The following is a 19,905-nucleotide window of genomic DNA, read 5'->3' as shown; positions in this document are numbered from 1 at the left end:
CATTATCTGCTATATTATACAGCCAAGAGAGTGGCTATATACTATAGTCAGCATGGATTTTTCAAATTCTGCAATGTTAAATTGAAAATACCCCCATGCCATAGTCCTGAACTCAAAAACGCTTGCTTAACAACCCTCTAAGTTTTCATGGTGATACACAAAACAGTCAGAGAGAATCACGAGTTCAAAGTGTAAAGAGAGAGACAAAACCAGACCCCCTTTGGACTTTTTTCTGTCATAATTTGACAGAAAATTTTTTTCTCATAATTTGTTGAAATTAATTAAAAATCAGCCATGTACACAGAGTACCTGTAATCCTCTTACTGACTTTGCCCCATACTGACCTTCATCTTCTGCAGTTGCCTAGTTGATTTTTAATTAAGAATTTTAACATTAAAGGCAATGATAAGCCCCAGCATGCTCAGTAAGATCCAGCTGTCAGTGTTCTAAAAGCCAGACTCACAGTTCTTGGACTGGCTAATCAGGGGACCACACCCACACCAGACCTTTATTTCACTTTAGTTAGTCCTGGCTTCCCCCAAAGAATCCTGGGAAGTGTAGTTTGTGAAGGGTGCTGAGAGGAGACTCCTATTCCCCTGATAAAGAGCTCCAGTGTCCAGAGTGGTTTAACAGTCAGCTGCTCTGATTGAAGCTCTGTGAGGGGAACAGGGCATCTCCTAGCAACACTCAGCATCCTTCACTAACTACACTTTGCAGGATTCTTTGGGAGAAGCCATGACTAAATAAAGGCCTGGTGTGGTTGTGGCTAGGGAAAGCTTTGGTTTAAATTCAGGTGGGAGGCTATATGCGCCTGCTGTAGAATAAAAAGGTGGGGGAAATTCTGAAAACGAATGATACTGTTCACAAAGTTTTCATTTTGGAAAGGAAAGGGACTTCTCCTCTGCAAGGTGACCACCCATCCAATCTCCTCCCCTCCCCCTTCCTACCCCCTTCCTGCCCTCCGTGTTCCTCCCCCAGGTCAGTTTCACCTATCCTAAGCATGATCGCACAGGAATAAATCCCACTTAAATCAAATATGCTCCCCCTTCCCCCTTCCCCCTTCCCCCTTCCCCCTTCCCCCTTCCCCCTTCCCCCTTCCCCCTTCCCCCTTCCCTCTTCCCTCTTTCCCTCTCCCTTCCCCCTTCCCCCTTCCCCCTTCCCCCTTCCCCCTTCCCCCTTCCCCCTTCCCTCTCCCTTCCCCCTTCCCTCTCCCTTCCCCCTTCCCCCTTCCCTCTCCCTTCCTTTACCCCTCCCTTCCCCTCCCCCATCATCTTCCAATCTCCTCCTTCCCCCTCTTCCCCCTCCCCACTGACCTCCCCCAACCCCTCCTCTTCTTCCCCATGGTCAGCTTTATTCATCCTAAGCATGCAGTTTAAGAACGTACGTATAGCCAACAGATATTTCTATCAAACTTTAAAAAGCAGGGAAATTAAGCAGCTATAGTGAATGCACCAGGGGAGCAGGAGACCTGACCTCCTCTCTGAGTAGGGTTGCCAGGTTCAGGGCCTGAGACTGATCCTGTATCTTTAGGAGAAGAGAAAGTCAGCCAAGTGCAGGTGTTTTTGCAACACTGTAATGGGAAAAACCACAAGGTAGAATTCTCCCTTTCCCCTGCACAGCTTTTTTCTAAGATTTCCTAGTTCTGTTCTGTCATGACACCCTCATCATTCTTGGGACCCTGGAAGCCTGTCCCTTTTGGGAGGCTTAATGTGTTTGACTTTCACCCTCATCTATGCCCCCATTATTTTTATCCTATGGGGTGCAGAGGACCTTGGTTCCTAGTCACGGGGAGCCTCAGGTGGGTGATTTTCCTTTTAGAACTTCATGTTATTGTTCATGTTCTTGGTTCCAGTTTGTTTTTTGTCTTTACGTCTGAGTCTCTATACTTTTACTATTGGGATAAAAAGGGCAAGTTAGGTGGGTGATTGACAGGTCTGTGGTGGCTCTTTAGGAATTTTTACTTTATTACCAAATGGCAGCCCCTCTGAAAATGGTTTCTTTCAATGCTAACCATCTGATCACAGTGATCAAGAGGAAAAGGATCAAGTACACTCTGAAACATCTTAAACCTGATATTTTTGTCAAAGAAATGCACCATAAAAATCTCAAGTGGTCCAGTTGATATGATGGAGCAGGAAATGGTTTTAAGGTGCCTCTGAAATATAAATGTACTTTTCTGTTTTCTCTGATGTTGGAACAGTACCATATTTTTTGTTTATTATAAAGATTTAATAAAAAATATTTTTTAAACATCTCAAATGGCCATTACTGTGGTCACCTCATAGACTTTGTCTGTGACCTTAATACTGTACTAATGACACCACTGATAGGGAGTGGTAGTGGAAGGAAGAGTCAGTCTCCTACTGAACATATGGAAAACCTTTTGAAAGAGATGGGACTCTTTGATCTCTGGCGCTTATGTCACCCCACCACGTGGGATTTTTTCTTTTATTCAGGTTGGTTCAGATCATACTCCTGCATCAATTTTATCTTAGTCTCCCAGCTGCTTGTAGACAGGGTTAACAGTTCATCCTTGGACAATATTACACTTCCTGACCATGCCCCCATCCTCGTACTAGGGCATGGGGCTTAAATGCTCAGTTCTTGGCTGATCCTTAGATAGTTAAAAAACGGAAAGCCCATGCCAACAACTATTTTCTCCACAATGCCCTCTCGGAAATGCCACAGACTACCTTCTAGGATTGCCTTAAAGCAGTGATGCATGGTCACTGTAGAGGGCAGCACTCTAAAATGGTTGAGGGAGGGTGTTCACCTGAGGCTCCTATATAAGATTGCCTCACTAGAGCAGAAGCATAAGGCCACAGGGAATACTAGGATCCTGCAGAGCCTGCAAATAAAGAGAGTGGAGTTGGAGGCACTGGAGGTAGAGCAAATCTCAATGCAGTTAGCCTATAAAGATAGTTACTGTTATGAGTTCAGTAACCAGAACTCTAGGCTACTGGCCAGGGGAAAAAGATCCAAGGTTCTGGTGACTGGTTTGAAAAATGGAAAGGGTGGCTGGTGCTGCAACACCGATGGTAGGTCTAAACTGTTCTCTACTTTTCATGAGTCTTGATACACTCCTTGTCAGACTTTTCAGCTATTGACACTTATGAGACCTCTCTATCCCTCCCTTTACTGATGGCCATAGATCCTTCCTGAATTGACCCACAGGAGAGAAGGATATTAGCAAGATAATTAGAGCCCTCAAGCCTGGAAAAGCCTCAAACCTAGAAGGTTTTCAGCTGAGTTCTACAAAACTTTGTTGGAAGTTTTGGTTCCTTGTCTTTAATAACATGATGGAGAGGGGATTATCCCTGATTCTTGGAGGCAAAACAGGCTTACAGTAATACCTAAACTGGGGAAGGATCCAGTTGATCCAGCCTCCTACAGACCCATAGCTCTGGTTAACCAGGATGAAAAAGATTTTGACCTCCAAAAAAATTTTGGAGTCACTATGGCCCTTGGGTCTCTTCCTCTTTTGAGTACAAAGGAATCTGCCTTATATCGACTCAGGCCATTTGGTACTATCTAGCTCAGTAATTATGACATGGACAGGCAATGGCTCTCCAGGAAACCAGGCAATAGTCTTTTCCAGAGATTGGATTTTGGACCTTGGCATGCAAAGCATGTGTACTACCAGTGAACTACAGCCCTTCCCCTATTTTAAAATGTATCTTTTTTAAATTGTTCTTTTCAATTCACTAATGAATGCACAACATACCTAGGGCAGATCCACACCATTTGTTTAAAGCACATGAATCTCACCACAGAATCATGGGAACTGTAGTTTTTAAAGGGTGGTGAGAACTATAACTGTGAGGGGGAAACTACACTTCCCAGAATTCTTTGGGGGAAGTCATGCACTTTGGATGTGCTTTAAATATATTGTGTGGATCAACTTCATAAACCTTGTTGGCATGTAAATCATTTCAATTCATTTTTTAAAATGGAAATCAGCTACAAAGTTTACTGAGTGACCATGGGCTACAGGGCCAGCACCAAAGGGCGGCCAGGTCGGGCCCTGGCCGAGGGCCCCTGAAAGGCCCCTTGTTAGAGTGGGAGAATAGCGCTCCCCTTCCATGATCCATGGCAGGGTCCCTGCCACGGATCGCAGGGAGAGAGCTTCCAGGCCGCCCCCCTGTTCACTCGCTCCACCTACCTGTCTCCAGTCTTCTGCTCCTGCACGTGCTGTGTGCGCAGGGCTGCCATCAACTAAGATGGCAGCAGAGGCTTCTTCAAGGGGCTGATGCCCCTACTGCCAACTTGGTTGATGGCAGGCATGTGCATGCACATGGCATACCGTGCATGTGTGCCATCAACCAAGATGGCAGTGGGGGCATCAGCCAGTTAGAGAAGCATCCACCACCATCTTGGTTGATGGCAACCCTGCACATGCAACGCGCACAGCAGCAAAAGACAGGATACAGGTAGGTGAAACAGGCAGGAGCCGCGTGCCCGGGGCAGGCTGGTGCCCAAGGGTCCAGTCATGCCTGGCGCCAGCCCTGATGAGCTACTCACCATCTCTCAACCTAATCTGCCCCTCAGGGTGAACATAACAGAGGGGGACCATGTCCACCCCAAGGAAGAAGGGCACACTTAAAATGTAGAGGGAATAATCATGTACAACCATAGTGTGAAATCAGATATTTTTCAGGACATAGTATGAAGAAATATTTATATACGCATGACTGTCAAAGATGTTTATTATTTACACAATCTGTATATTTATGGTGCAGCCCTATGCATGTTTACTCAGAACAGAGCTTGGAAAAGTTACTTTTTTAAACTACAACTCCCATTAGCCCCAGCCTGCATGGCCACTGGATTCGGCTGATGGGAGTTGTAGTTCAAAAAAGTAACTTTTCCAAGCTCTGACTCAGAAGCAAGTCCCAATGGTTTCAATGGGGCTTACTCAAACAGGGAAAGTATGCACAGGACTGCAACCTTAACAGATAAGGAACTTCATTCACCCAACCAAAAGGTTCCATTGATTTACAGCATAATCCTAACCATGTTTACTCAAAAGGCTCCTACTGGGAGAAAGGGCAGGATATAAATCAAATAAATAAAGTCCTATTGAATTCAATGGGGTTTACTCCCAAATAGGTGGGAATAGCATAGCATCCCAGAAAAGTGAGCATAGGATTACTACTTCATATAGCAAAAGTGACTCAACGGTTGTGGAATGTGGTACCTGTTTAAACTCGTGCCTGGCAAGGGCATGAGCTGAAGAGCGAGAGCAAAAGGGTTCTCATACTGCGGCTCTCAATTTGAGCACACGAGTCTGGCCTCTAAGGCATTAATGGAGTGCCCCAGCTTACTGGTGGAGAAGGAAAGTATAGTCGCTGGATGGTTTCAACACAATGCATCTTCAGATCCCAGTCCATGGACATACAACTTGTGCTACTGCAGATCACTTTGTGCATTGTCCTTAGGATGGCGGTGCTACCCCCGGTTGTGGATATTGTGGGTGGGTGGAATGATTGTGGGTGCTCCCTGGTGAGAGGAGGGAGCTCCAAGGATGGGGAGTGTGTAGCATTGCCCCACCTTTTGGTGAGAGTGTACATTGTGGTGGTAGCAGCAGAAATGGGAGTGATGCTGCGACCTGTACACACACGCTCGTTTGTTTGGCAGATGGGGTTGTTTGTCTTCCTGATACCTTTGTGTTGTAATTTGTTAGCAGTGATTGTGATTTATTATATTAGTCATTTCAGGTTATATTGATGTTTAAGATTTTTTAAAAAACATGTTTGGTATTGTCTTAAATGTGTAATTCAATTTTTATGATGTTTAATGTTAATATTTAAGATGTTAATGTTTACGATGGTTTCTTTTCAAATCGTCCGAAATGGATAATTTTTTTTTATTTATTTTTTTGCAACACTGTAAACCGCTTAGAGGCTTCTTTTCAAGTATGAAGCGGTATACAAATTAAATAAATAAATAAATAAATTTATATTTGGAAGGCAATAGTTCAATAATTACTGCATGACCACCCCTTCCCTAAGAAAGGCCTTTATGGCCCTACGATTTCAATCTATGCCCTCGGCCTTTCTGGAGGGGAGGTATGTAAATCTTCCTGTACATCAAAGGGTTTGCATCTGTAACTCTGGGGAAGTGGAGGATATTGTGCATTATTTATTAAGATGCTCTCTGTATAATGAGCTTTGGCTGAAATTTCTAGCTCCCATTCTCCGCCCCTTGCTAAGCAGGCCCCCTATGGAGCAAATATGTGTTCTCCTAGTGGGCTCTGACCCTTTTGTAACTCTTCAGGTGGCGAAGTTTGCTTTGGCTGCCGGGAAAATGAGAGTTCGACACCTAACAACAGTGGGTGCTCGCATGGGGTCCCCCTCTGTTTAGTTTTAGCCTTTAATCCATGCCATTCTCGGGTTTGTAGTGTTATCACTGTGATATGCATTACCTTCCAGTGGATGTTTTAGTTTTGTTCTTGGGTTTTACGATGGGGATTGGTATTTTACCTCTTCCCACTGGACTTATTTTATTTTATTTTGGATGAGTAGCGCAGTGGGTTTTATTTGGAATTTTAGTAATTGTACTTTTTTGTACTACATTGTAATGGCCTATGGCTGTAAACAATAAAGATTATTTCATGCATAATTGCTGCATTCCCTGGGATCCCTTTTCTTTGGAATTGGGATATTCTGGACACTTTCAGTCTGTGGGCCATTGTTTAGTTTTCCATATTTGTTGACAAATTTTTGTCAGAATTTGGACAGATTCAGTCTCAGTGGCTTGTAGCAACTCGATTAGTATGCCATCTGTTCCTGGTGATTTGTGACAGCAATCAGCTGTAGAGCGCGACAGCTGGTGACAGCAATCAGCTGTAGCGCGTGATCAACTGGAGCGCGGGGAACTTGCAAGCTATAGCTGATCGCTGTCAGCTGGAGTGCAGTAGCTGGAGCTGGAGCTGATCGCTGTCAGCTGCAACACGGCAGCTAGAGCTCCCCATGCTCCAGCTGATCGCTGTCAGCTGGAGTGCGGCCACTGGAATACAGTAGGGCCCCACTTTCTGGTGGTTTTCACTTTTCGGCAGGGGCCGAACATAACCTGCCGTATGAGTGGGGCTCTACTGTATTGGCTATAAACCTGAAAGGGCAAGGTTAGAGCAGCCAGCTACAAACTCATTTAACAGAAGTTGCAGGGGGACAGCTGACGTTTTGGTGTACATCTCTTGAACCAGACAACCTAGAAACTTATTTTTTTAAAAAAGAAAAGAAATCAGAGTCCAGAGATTGGGGTGACTCACCCAGAGACCAGAAGAGAACCCCAAACATTTGGAGTCTCTGGTGAAAACCAGAGACCTGGCAACACTACCCCTATCAAACTCAGTTATAAGAACAGTTCTCTGTTCCCTAGCTGTTGGAGATGTAATGAGCAAGGCTTCTTCATGCACATGTGGTGCCTTATGTGTCCTCTTTTTGGGATGTTTTTAATCATATTTCCAGAGTCACTAAGTCAATTCCCACAAAAATCCTCAGTAGCTCTACTTTCTATCAATACGGCCCCCCAGACCTCTTTACTGAGACCTGATTGTATTGTTTCGCATGACCATCTCTGGGGGTTGGAAGACTTCCAATTATAGGAAGGTGGAATAGGGCACATATATAGATAGAGATCCTGTAGGTGGGTGGTTACTGAGTCTGGATAACTGGTAAATTATCTGCTTTGGATGGGGCAGTACTCCCCCTTAAAGAACTAGATTTTAGTCTGTGGATGCTCCTGGATTCAATTTTGTTGCATTTGGTGCCTGGGAAAATTTGACAGATTATAAAAAACCAGTTGGCAACAATCCATTCATGATATTTCAAGAATTCTTTCACAGTATTAAGCCAACATCCAGAAGCATCCAGTGAGGGTAATTTCATATTTCAAATAAAATGTATCCTCTTAAACATCAATATAACCTTGAACAACTATTGTAACTACTGTGACCATCGTAACTACTAGCAGATCCAAAATAATGAAATACAGCAAAGACAATCAGCCCCAACCACCAAATACGCAACCTGTATTTATAGGTAGCAGCATTTCTCATTTCTGCTATCTCTCCAACTTAAACTCACACTAAAATTTTATGATATTTCATTATAGATAACAATTTCAATAATACTTTCGGTTGGGTAGAGAAATTGTACAATTAAACAGAGGAACAGATGGCTGAGCAAAAACAAAACTATTATCAAAAAACTGCTCAAGGAAGCCAAGCTAGGATTTTTGAGTAGAAACATTAAGAGAACTACATAGACAATTTTCTGTTTGGACAGCACTATAAATGATAGGAAAATAGTATCATGTAGCAGAGATGAAGGCTGCATTCTTATATATACTTCTCTATAAGGCCCACTGAAGCCAGTCAAAAATCTCTTTGAAATACAGATACAAGTGTCTTGATTTCAAACACCTCCTCCTTCTTAAACTATTATAATTCACAAAGGAAGAAATCCAATCTGTGAAATCGTATTACAGAACTGAAGTGATATCAGCACTAGAGCCAGTGTGGTGAGTAGTCAAGAATGTTGGATACAAACTGCTGAGGCTGGAGTTCAGATTCCCATTTAGCCGTGCTAGCTGATTTGGTGGCCTTCAGCAAGTCATCATCTTGCAATCTTAAAACAGGAGACGCCTATATAAAATTCCATGTGAAACAGGATAACCCCAAGGAGCCCCTCTAATATCACCAGATGAAGGACCAGGTACAAATGTGAGATTGTTCATTTTTAAAAAAACGAATGGACATTGCAGAAGCCTGAACTCACTAAATCAACCTCACTAATTTAGTGTGATTAACACAAAATCAAAATTCAATTTTTCAAAATTCAATCTATGCTCTACTGCAGCTGTTCTGTTGTTCAAGGTCAGGACATTCGCACTGGAGTGTAGAAGATATTGAACTAATTACAAAGGCTTTTGAATGACCATACAAAATATGATCTACAAGAAAATATGGTCAACAAAGAGCAAGCTAATAGAAAATGGTCAGCAAGTAGAACAAAGTTTAAGAATCACTGGATTACAAGTGTGAGCTCTTAAAGAGCTGAAGATCCCTTCCCCTAAAGGCTTTTCTAAAATCCACCCAATTGTATCCAATCCCTGATTTGCATGCACCCCAAAATCCACAGCTGGGCAATACCTTTACTAGGATCAAACAAAATCTCACAAAGTAGTGTTTTCTTATGAACCAACATTAACTTCCTTTGCTTGTTTTTGTTTTTAATTTGAATGAGAATCTTAACCTTTCATTCTTTGCTCCCTCATGGAGACTATTTTCAGAAAGTACTAGAAGGAAGGAAGTTTAAAATCACAACACCCTTTCATTCCAGATTGATCTGCCCTATCCAACTCACATCAGTTTTGTTTTTAAAGACAATTCTTCTTTAAGAAGTACACATTCAGTCTCTACACCAACCCAGTTCTATTTTAAAGTGTCAGCTTGTGTGCTTTTTAAAAAATAGTTTCATGATGAGTTCCCAATTGTTTTGCCAGTTTGACATGACTATTGAAAAAGAGAAAAGAACCTCTTCTGTTAGAGCTGCTGATATCCTGTTTTTTTTAAAGCATACATAAAATGGTTACATAGCATAATCTAGAAACACAGAGTGCGGAGGGTATAATTTTCTTAATTGATATTGCATACTTTGCTTTTTCATTCACATTAGCAAAAAAAACCCTGAAGAGTACTGCTCATCACCCAAGAGATCCACCTAACCTGAAAAAATAAACAGAATCCAACCTTCACTAATTGTTTTTGTAGACTAACTTTCAAGTAGTGTAATAATTATATTATTATAGTAATTGTGTTTCTATATTCTTCTCTAGATAAATTGTTTTGACCAATCTTATCTAGGAGTCAGCCCCTACCTCAGTCATCCTCATTATCATATTGTGCTATGTTCTCTACCTAGACATTGCCACTGTCTATCTTGTCCTGGCCCAAATTTCAGTTGTCATGGTCCATATCCTGCTTTGCCTCTCAGTTTACAGTTGACACTTGGCTTCACCCCTTAGATATGCAAGTCAGATATCTGGTTTTAAATTTCTGGTACAACTAGACTTCTTAATACTTCTTTTCTGATTGACAACTCAAGCATTTGCTCTTGCCCTTGGATTCCTTAGCATCTTTCTGATTTACCACGGGCCCTGATTCTTCCAGTTTTCCACATAAACTGGTTATCCTTGCCCAGCCCTAATCCTGATGAAAGCCTCTAGTAGATATACCACTCTTGACATGTAACTTTATTTTATGTAACAGCTCTCATTAATGTTTTGAACAATTAATATGTTAAAAATTGGTTGGGGTTTTAACATGACAGTTTGGTAACCCATTTATCCAGTGCTTTGGTTTATTATGAAAGGGAAATTGCTACTGCTTAATGGAAAAGAAGAAATTCTGAGTATGTATCCTCTTTTTCCCAACAACATCAAAAATGCCTTTGAGCTTTTCTTCTTTTCAGGTACATAGGTTGCACACGCATGCGCAGCATCTGGATTAATGCAATAGACCATTACAGATTTAAGAGCCGTTACAGTATATTAAGTGAGTAAACTAAATACTAAGACAGATTTATACAATGACCACAGTAGCACCCTGGGAGCCGTTACGGTCTATCAGGTCAAAAATCCACTTTTTAAAGAGCACCTAAATATGTGTGTAACCAATAGGCCTCAGGTTTCATGAGTAACTATGGCACATATTTTTGAAACCAAAATAGAGAGGAGTGAAGGAACACAGTGGGGGGTGAAGGGACAGAAAGTAAAGAAAATCATCCACAATTTAAATGCCCCCTAAAAAGTATTTCTGATTCAAATATGTGAATAGTTAACCAAGTTTAAAATCTGTATTTACAATAAACCTCTGGCCTACTGTGTACAATTTTAGACACTGCAAATACATTTCTGCTATCTTTACAATTAAAACAAAGCAAAGTTATTTAAAACTGCAACATAAGGCACATATTTAAATAAAATGGAGGTCGTAATGATAAAACTACAAACTTGAATAATCGGGTTTGGCAGCAATTATATTCCATATTCCACTTCTCTTGCTAAGAGAAAAGTCAGGAGTATAAGGTTAACGTTCCCTCTCATTGCTTTTGTTGCTTCACCTCACAAAGCAGAGAGTAATGCTCCTGTAAAGATCTAACTTAAAAGGCCAAGTGCAACGTTCCAAGTGAAAACCCACCATTAATCATTTTCCTACTTACTGTTTATTCTTGGCCTTCCCTTTTTTAACGGAGTATTTGTTCCCGACAACAAAACTGCAGAAGAACCCCTCTCTCCTTATGACCTGAGACAACAGTAATGTTGAAAGAATGGCCTGGCTTGTCAGAGATTATCCAAGGGCCGTCCACAGTCTACACTTTTTTTTTTTTTACTAGAGCCAAAAAGGACTAATAAATGCTAACGCTCAGCGTGACACATCAAGAACTTTAAGCCCCCAACACTGACTAAGAAGAAAGTTTCCCAAATTTACCAAAATTATCTGCAACACAATGGAGAAGAGAAGGAATTAATCAAAGTCTCTCTTGATGCAATGCTTGATTGAACTATCCCAATCCCTTTTCAAATGGGATAACCAAGTGGCAAGTGACCTCGATGACACATCCCAGAGAGGTACACAAGTACCACTTGTTCAATTTTTTTCCTTTTATGACCTCATTAGGAAGGTTTTTGAAGATTGCTCCTGAATATTGGAACAAAGTGTCTCAATGCTACATCTCTGGGATTCTTACATCTCTGGTGTGTGTGTGTTTGTTTTTTCCTCTAGTGGTGGCTTTTTGAATGAATGTTTGGAAAACACACACACTTCTGGAGAAATAATCTACCATGCAAAAATAAATCCCTTCAAGTTGCCTTTCTTTCCCTAAATGGAGAGGCTTGTAAAGTCTCCAAAGCAGCTAGGGCTTTTGCCAAAACCAACTCATGAGTCCATCTTTCTCTCCATCTCCCTTCCTGTTAATAGTCCCCATTAATTAGAGCTGGCGGCAGTTTTCACTTCCTTATCAGGAATGATGCAGAGGCTGCCAAATCAGCTAGTGTGAAAATATTCCATTGCCAGTAATGTGTTCCCCCCCCCTCCCCTCACTGTAAGTGTTTGTTGACTCCATGCTTGGATTTAATTTGGAGGATTATATTTTATAATCAGAAACAAACAAACAGATTTATAATCAAAGATGGAAAGGCAAACGGGAAAAACCCACAAGCCAAGCACTGCAACTAAACCCACAATTTTTATTGACTTCTTAAAAACCAAATAACCTGGCATATTAGTGTGTGCATTCTGCAACAGACATTCAGCCCCATTGTACTATTTAGAAGAGAATAAAAGGAAACCCTACTGTTTGAAATCCAGCGGAACATCCCCACAACAGAGCACAACTGTTCCCTCATGCATGAATGGGAAGGAGATGAAAGAAAAGATGGACTTCTGAGGTGCAGCAAAAAACAAAGACAACAAAAGTGCTGATCATGAGGGAATGACACAACTCATTGCAGCAAAAAGGATGAGAGAAAAGAGCTCAAACAATAGTGTAGACAGCTAAGTGACATGCAGAAGAATTGAAAAATCTACAGAAGTGCCTTTTCTCTCCACACTTGACGAGAAACAATTAAATGTTGGTACATCTGTCATAAAAAGGATAATTGAAACCTGTTACCATCACTATGGACAGCAACTTAACTACCAAAACTGTAACTGTCCAATTAAATGTTGCCCCCTCCGTTATCTACACCACTTGCTAAAATGAAAAGCTTCGATTCCTCTGATAATTTGCCATGTCTGAATCTGTTATAAATTACATACTTGAATAGGCACATTCTAGAAGGTACATATACATACAGAGACTGGATAGAAGGACAGACAAGCAACTAAACAAGGCAAGCTCCAAACACACAAGTTGCTTTCTGCCAAATAGCTAAGGTTTTCAACAGAGAGCCCAAGATCAGGATTATCACCCCCAAACTCATTAGACTTTGTTTACCCGTCCAGATGTCCACCAGCCTGCGAAAACAATGGTGCTCTAAACTAATCTACTGACTGTTGCTACTTGCTTCAGAACATGCAGCGGACTACTAAACTGAAGAGCAGTTATTGACCCTGTCAGGATACCTGATTAATGGATAAACGCTGTAATTGATTAGCGGAGAAGTGTGAATTAAAACTGAGAGTACAGCATCAATAATGAATCTCTGACAAAAGGTAGCTGACATAAAATGTAAAATGATTGCCTGCAGCTATGTCTCATCAAAGACACACTTTTTCTTAAAAACAGAAGGGGGGGGATTTAGCCCAGGGTCCTGTCCTCTGCAGTTCTTTAGTCTTTTCTCTTGGTAAAGATGCTGTGTATTAAACCACCAGCAAAACATTATGGGAATGACTCATCAATCCACCTTCATACTTCAAGCTATGGGAGACAGCTAAATGACTCCATTGTCGTTCCACTTCTTCATCCCTTCAAAGATACCCCTAGACTTCCTTAATTTGTTCACTCTGTTCTCCCTGCTATTATGTTTGCAGAGAACCGTACATTTTTTCTATATACCCAGTACTCCATTCTACAGGTTGTTATACCTCCTGATGTAGAAAACAGGTCTGCACAAGTGTGTGACCCATCAAGCCAAAAGCAAGCTAGCAGCGCTGGCCTTTCAAGAGCCCAAGAGAGCCTCTTGGGACTTTGCTGCCTGCCTGGGAGTAAAACAAAACAAAACAACAAAACTGTGGTTAGTCTAAGACCAGGGAGACCCAGGTTCAAATCCCTGCTAAGTCACAACGCTCACTGGATGACCTTGCCTACCCCCAACTCACTCTCTATCAACCTAACCTACTTGTTGTGAAGATAATTATGGGGGAGGGAAACATACTCTGTATGTTGTCCTGAGCTCCTTGGATAAAAAAACCAAACAAATAAGAAGTGGGTTGTCAAGCAGCTGGCAGGAACAATATTTATGTTATTTATTATATTCTAAATATATACCCTGCTTTTTGAGGTGTTTAAGCTTTTAACTTAGTTGACAGAGAGCCAGAAGAACTATGGAGTGAAGTCAGAGACGTTATCAGGGAAGAATGCAAAAATACAATACCTCTTGTTAAAAAGAGAGAAAGACCTCAATGGATGACTGAAGAAACTCTTCAAATGGTTAAAGAGAGAAGGAAAGCAAAAGCAAAGGGAAATAGAAACATGGTTAGAACCCTTAATGCAACTATACAGCGACTAGTACGTAGGAACAAAGAGAACTATTACAATAGTTATTCCATAGAAATAGAAGAGAACAACAAAAAGGGAAGAGCCCTATTCCAAAAGATTAGAGAAATTAAAGGGAAATTTAAACCAAGGGTAGGGATGTTGATTAATCAACAGGGGAGCACACTGATCGAGATAAAATAAAAGGAAGATGGAAGCAATACACTGAAGAACTCTATAAAAGAGGTGACAGGATGGCAGACTCATTCATGGAGGAGCCATATGATGAAGAACCAGAAATTTTAGAATGTGAGGTGAAAGCTGCTCTTAAAATACTTGGAAGAAACAAATCACCAGGAACAGAGGGCATACCAATAGAGTTGCTACAAGCTACTGAGACGGAATCTATAGAAATTTTGACAGTTGTCAACAAATATGGAAAAGTAAACAATGGCCCACAGACTGAAAGTGTTCAGTATACATCCCAATTCCAAAGAAAAGGGATCCCAGGGAATGCAGTAATTATCGAACTATTGCCTTAATATCCCATGCAAGTAAAGGAATGCTCAAGATTCTACAACAAAGGCTCTTACCATATATGGAGCAAGAAATGCCAGACGTTCAAGCTGGATTTAGAAAGGAAAGAGGTACGAGAGATCATACGGCAAACATATGTTGGATAATGGAACTGACCAAGGAATTTCAGAAGGAAATCACCCTATGTGTTACAGATTACAGCAAAGCCTTTGACTGTGTAGATCATGAAAAACTATGGAATGCTTTAAAAGAAATGGGGGTGCCACAGCAGCTGATTGTCCTGATGCGCAACCTATATTCTGGACAAGAGGCTACTGTAAGGACAGAATATGGAGAAACCGATTGGTTCCCAATTGGAAAGGGTGCGAGACCAGGGTGTATTTTATCACCCTATTTGTTTAATCTATACACAGAACATATCATACGGGAAAGTGGGATTGGATCAAGATGAAAATTGGAGGGAGAAATATCAATAATTTAAGATATGCAGAAGATATCACTAGCAGAAACCAGTAATGATTTCAAATGAATGCTGATGAAAGTTAAAGAGGACAGCACAAAAGCAGGACTACAGCTGAACGTCAAGAAGACTAAAGTAATGACAACAGAAGAGTTATGTAACTTTAAAGTTGATAATGAGGACATTGAACTTGTCAAGGATTATCAATACCTTGGCACAGTCATTAAACAAATGCTAGGACTGGGGACGGCAGCTATGAGAGAACTAGAAAAGGTCCTCAAATGCAAAAATGTAACACTAAAGTCAGGAGCATTCAGACCATGGTATTCCCAATCTCTATGTATGGGTGTGAAAGTTGGACAGTGAAAAAAGCAGATAAGAGAAAAATGAATTCATTTGAAATATGGTGTTGGAGGAGAGCTTTGCACATACCACAGACTGCGAAAAAGCAAAATAATTGAGTGTTAGAACAAATTAAAGCAGAACTATCACTAGAAGCTAAAATGATGAAACTGAGGTTGTCATACTTTGGACACATAATGAGAAGACATGATTCACTAGAAAAGACAATAATGCTGGGAAAAACAGAAGGGAGTAGAAAAAGAGGAAGGCCAAACAAGAGATGGATTGATTCCATAAAGGAAGCCACAGACCTGAATTTACAAGATCTGAACAGGGTGGTTTAAAACAGATGCTCTTGGAGGTCACTGATTCATAGGGTAGTAATCGACTTGAAGGCACATAACCACAAACCGAGGAAGGGAACTCGATTCTAGGTAGACATGCATAGGATTGTGCTGTGAAGCAATCTTTTTCAGGAAAAAAGATGTGGATAGGATTTTTTTTCTGTTCCTTTGTAGAACCATTTTAACTCATATTCTAAACAGTTAACATTAAGCAAACTGATCAGGATATGGCAACATAATAAAGGAAGTTCACAAGCAGCTCACAGTGCAGGGGTGGGGGTGGGGAGAGGAACCTGCATTGAATCAACTCATATGTCATGACTGAAAAGTGAACAATCTTCAAAGTGGTTTTTACATACTGCAATAAGATCTAAAAACAGCAAGTATAGCACTCTACTCAATGAGACTCTCAAATTACTCATGCAAGACCAGCAGGGGGAACCCTTCCTAAGCATGAAGGAGACAAAGTGGTAATTTCTAATAAAGCTTTATAATATAAACATGCTGTCCCTGATCCACCTCTAGTTGTGTACAACAGTTAGTAGATCTGTTTTCCCATCTACATCAAGAGACGCTGTTGATTCAATGGAGTCTAGAGGAGTTCTGCAATGCAGATGCATTTCCAGATGCATATCTGTATCAACTGCACATGTGGTTCTCCTGTCTCTCAGCTACCTTTGATTATATGACTCACACATCATGATCCTGATCAACATGGAATCAGAAAACACCAAAGAGGCATTCAATTATAAAATGTTGTGCCCTTGTTTGACCCCAACATTTATGTCAAGGCATGGGATACAATTTGGCAAAGCAACTCTATTCACCTTGATTGTAACTGGCATAGAACTCCTTAACACCTTGCATTTCAGTAGCTGTAGGATGAAATAGTCTAAAACCACAACCTGTTAAGGAAAATGATAAAGGAGGTGACATTTCCTGTGGTTCTTCAAGACATTCTGGTAAAGAATGAACTTCACCTTCTCTAATAACATTTGAAAGGACTGGTGATAAGTACATTTTCGAAGCTCCTATGTGGGTATTCAAGACAAGCAAATAGCTTATTAACTAGCTTTTTTGCTGTTATAAATTTGCAAAACTGAGCCACACATACAATAGTACTGTAGGGAACATGTTTAGCATACAATTAAACCTCATTGAGGTTATTAAATATATTACACCATATACATTATTCAATTATACAAAATGAATACATATTTTAACAATTCTAATCTCCAACAAGATGTCCACTGGAGTACATGCCTTTAATATACAACATGACAAGATGTCATCTTGAAACATTAGTTAAAATTTCCAAAAAGCACTATAAGAGCAAGTTAAATCCATAAAGCAACCACACTTAAAAAAAAAACACTAGTCCCTCTAAAGTACAAGACAGGATAAGCACATACAATTGTACAATGTCATCAAATGTTACAGTAATTAAAATAATAGCTGAAGATAAGATTGGAAAAAAGCATGAGAGGATTTTCTGTGTTTAGCTTAATGTATACATTATAAGTATGAACATTTAATTAAAGTAAGCTGTTTTAGCGACAGGTTTCCCACCAGTTCCTATAACTATTAGATATATAACAGCTACAGAGCAGTGTATATCAAGAACTCGATATTCATGGCATAAACATTCAGTTCATATCTATACACAGGAAAACCAGGGCAACCATCTTGTGGCAATGCAGATATGCTATTTGTTAGTTGCCATGATACGAAGAACCGGCATGGCAAAAGTGACAAAGGAATGCCTGCAGAACTACAGAATTACAGACATGCGGTGTCTGCATTTGAAGTGCCACTGAACAATCCACCACAAGATCAACACCACTGCTTCCAACCCAATGATATATCTAAACAGAATCACAGAATGCAAAAGTTTTTATAGTCACTACTTCTGCAAGCTTCAATTCTCAAGGCAAAAATAAATAATCATTTCTTTACAAATTGTTTATCAATCAATCCAATGTAAATAGCACCAATTGTTTCATTTCTAACCACAGTATTAATTTAGATACCAGTAAGATATCCAGTTGTGCTTGCAACAGGAGACTTCTCTTTTACAGTTTTATCCTGCCCTTCCTCTATTGTGCTGAGGGTGGCATATGTAGGGTTTACTCTGTACTTCTGCACAACTTTGGCCACAAGTAATTACCACATGATGAACAAGATGTGAACCGAATAAGGCTGCAATCCTATACACACTTACCTGGGAGTAAGCTCCAATGAACTAAATGGGTATTATAGGATTGCATTGTAAATGATGCTATGTATAATCGACTGGTAGGAAACCTCACTGAATATACTCATTAAATGGAATTTAATTCTGAGTACCCATAAAATTGTGCTGCATGAAGATTGCTTAGAAAAATGGAGAGAGAAAGCACACTAGAGAAGTTCAACATAAAGTTAGGATATATCCAATTTATCTCCAATGCAGTCCACTGAACAGAAGAAAAACAATAAAATATTTTTACCATGCTAATTCTGATAAGAAATCAATGGAAACATGAACACGTTTTTTCCTAGATTGCATGCCAGATTTTTAAAATTATTTTTATTTTGTGATTTGCACATCCAATATACTAATAAATGAAGGAGGACAAATTCTGAATGAATGTAGAAGACAGTCTATAAAGTGGTAGCTTACCAGGCTGCATCATGTGGTAAGCCAGGTTACCTATATTGTCTTGCCAAATAATTAACATTCACTACACTACACTTTAGCACCTGATCGGAACTCAGATAAAATTCCCCTCATTTGACAGGACAATACAGAGGGCTGTAGTAAGTCGATGTTTAGCAAAGAGCTTCTGTATTCATCTATTCTACTACCTGGAACTGTTATATTTTAATGATAAAAATAAAATCATCTGCTAGTAGACACATTGAAATTAATTGACATACTCATCTCCATTAATTTCCATGGGTCTAGTCTGAGTATGACTAACAATGGATTCAAATCATTTAGTTTAAGAAAGGAGTCGGAAATAAAAAAGTACCAAAAAAAGTCTGAAAAAGTTGAACAATCAGGAGTAAAAAGATTAAGGTCCAAGGAAGGTCATCCAATATTTTGGAAAGAAAAGGAAGTAAGAAACTAAGATGATGAAAGTCAGAGGAGTCTAAAGGAGGGTTATTAGGAATAGGGGTACAATTTTAGACCTTCAAATTCAAATACTTGAATAACATTGTTTTTGCACTAGCCATATTTACCCCCTCCACTGAACCCTTCTTACTCTGCTTCTTTTATCCTCCTCATGCTTTCTAGAAAAAAGGAAGAATACTTCATAAAATAAAATTGCACATACTGTGTATAGTATATCATCTGTTCTACTGTATCGCATAAATGAAGTGAACCAATCTGAAAGCAGCAGTTGCAAATTAAGTAAGTGTGTTTTGCAAAAATACTAATTTCTAAAAGCTTCAATGGATTTAAGAAAATGGCTGTTTAAATTATTCTCTGTTCTTTTTGCGGGTGTCTGAGACCTCAGCATGATCTCCAGAACAATTTTAAAGATCATTCTCTCTTGTGTCCATTGTTAAAGATAGAAGCATGAATTAAACACAGGCCTTTTGACAGCTAAACTTGGATCAAAAAGGCATTCATAACACCTGCAGGGTTTTGCTTTCTTGGGTCATGGCAACTTTCACAAGGACTCTTTCTACACCTTACTTTTTTCAGAAACAATTATATCCCTGAGTAAAATCCAGACATTTTCTGCCAGACAAGAACAAATTTGAACAGGGACGCTCCTGAAGCTAAAATTCCTCAGTAGCCGACAACCTTTGCCTGAGCTCAGTAGTTCATTAACTTGTAATTTTTCATACAGAAAGTAAAATATTTTCTCTCTGTTTTACTAACTGATGTGCTTATTCAAACTGAGAACAATATACCAGATAGCCAATGTAGTGCCCTCCAGATGATATTGGACTCCAGCTCTCCAGCCCCAGCCCCAACATGGCCAAAGGTCAGGGATGATGGAAGATAGGAGTCTAGCACATCTCCAGC

General features: G+C 40.1%; 1 protein-coding gene across 2 annotated transcripts in view; it reads right to left on the bottom strand.

The window, feature by feature from the left end:
• The window catches only part of CLYBL (citramalyl-CoA lyase), a 270,160-nt gene that overhangs the window by 135,429 nt on the left and 114,826 nt on the right, over positions 1 to 19,905 (bottom strand). The window contains exon 1 of one of the 2 annotated variants that reach the window (XM_061626589.1): positions 11,017 to 11,066. The exons of the other annotated variant lie outside the window; for it this stretch is intronic. Within the exon in view, the coding sequence (XP_061482573.1) occupies positions 11,017 to 11,051 (35 nt within the window). The 5' untranslated portion in view covers positions 11,052 to 11,066. Of the gene's footprint in view, positions 1 to 11,016; positions 11,067 to 19,905 lie in introns of those variants that run through there. 2 annotated transcript variants of the gene reach the window in all.

This window comes from Rhineura floridana, chromosome 5 (assembly GCF_030035675.1).
Source record: "Rhineura floridana isolate rRhiFlo1 chromosome 5, rRhiFlo1.hap2, whole genome shotgun sequence".
NCBI lineage: Eukaryota > Metazoa > Chordata > Lepidosauria > Squamata > Rhineuridae > Rhineura > Rhineura floridana.
Note: the sequence above shows the minus strand (reverse complement) of the source record. Positions and strands in the feature narration are given on the sequence as shown.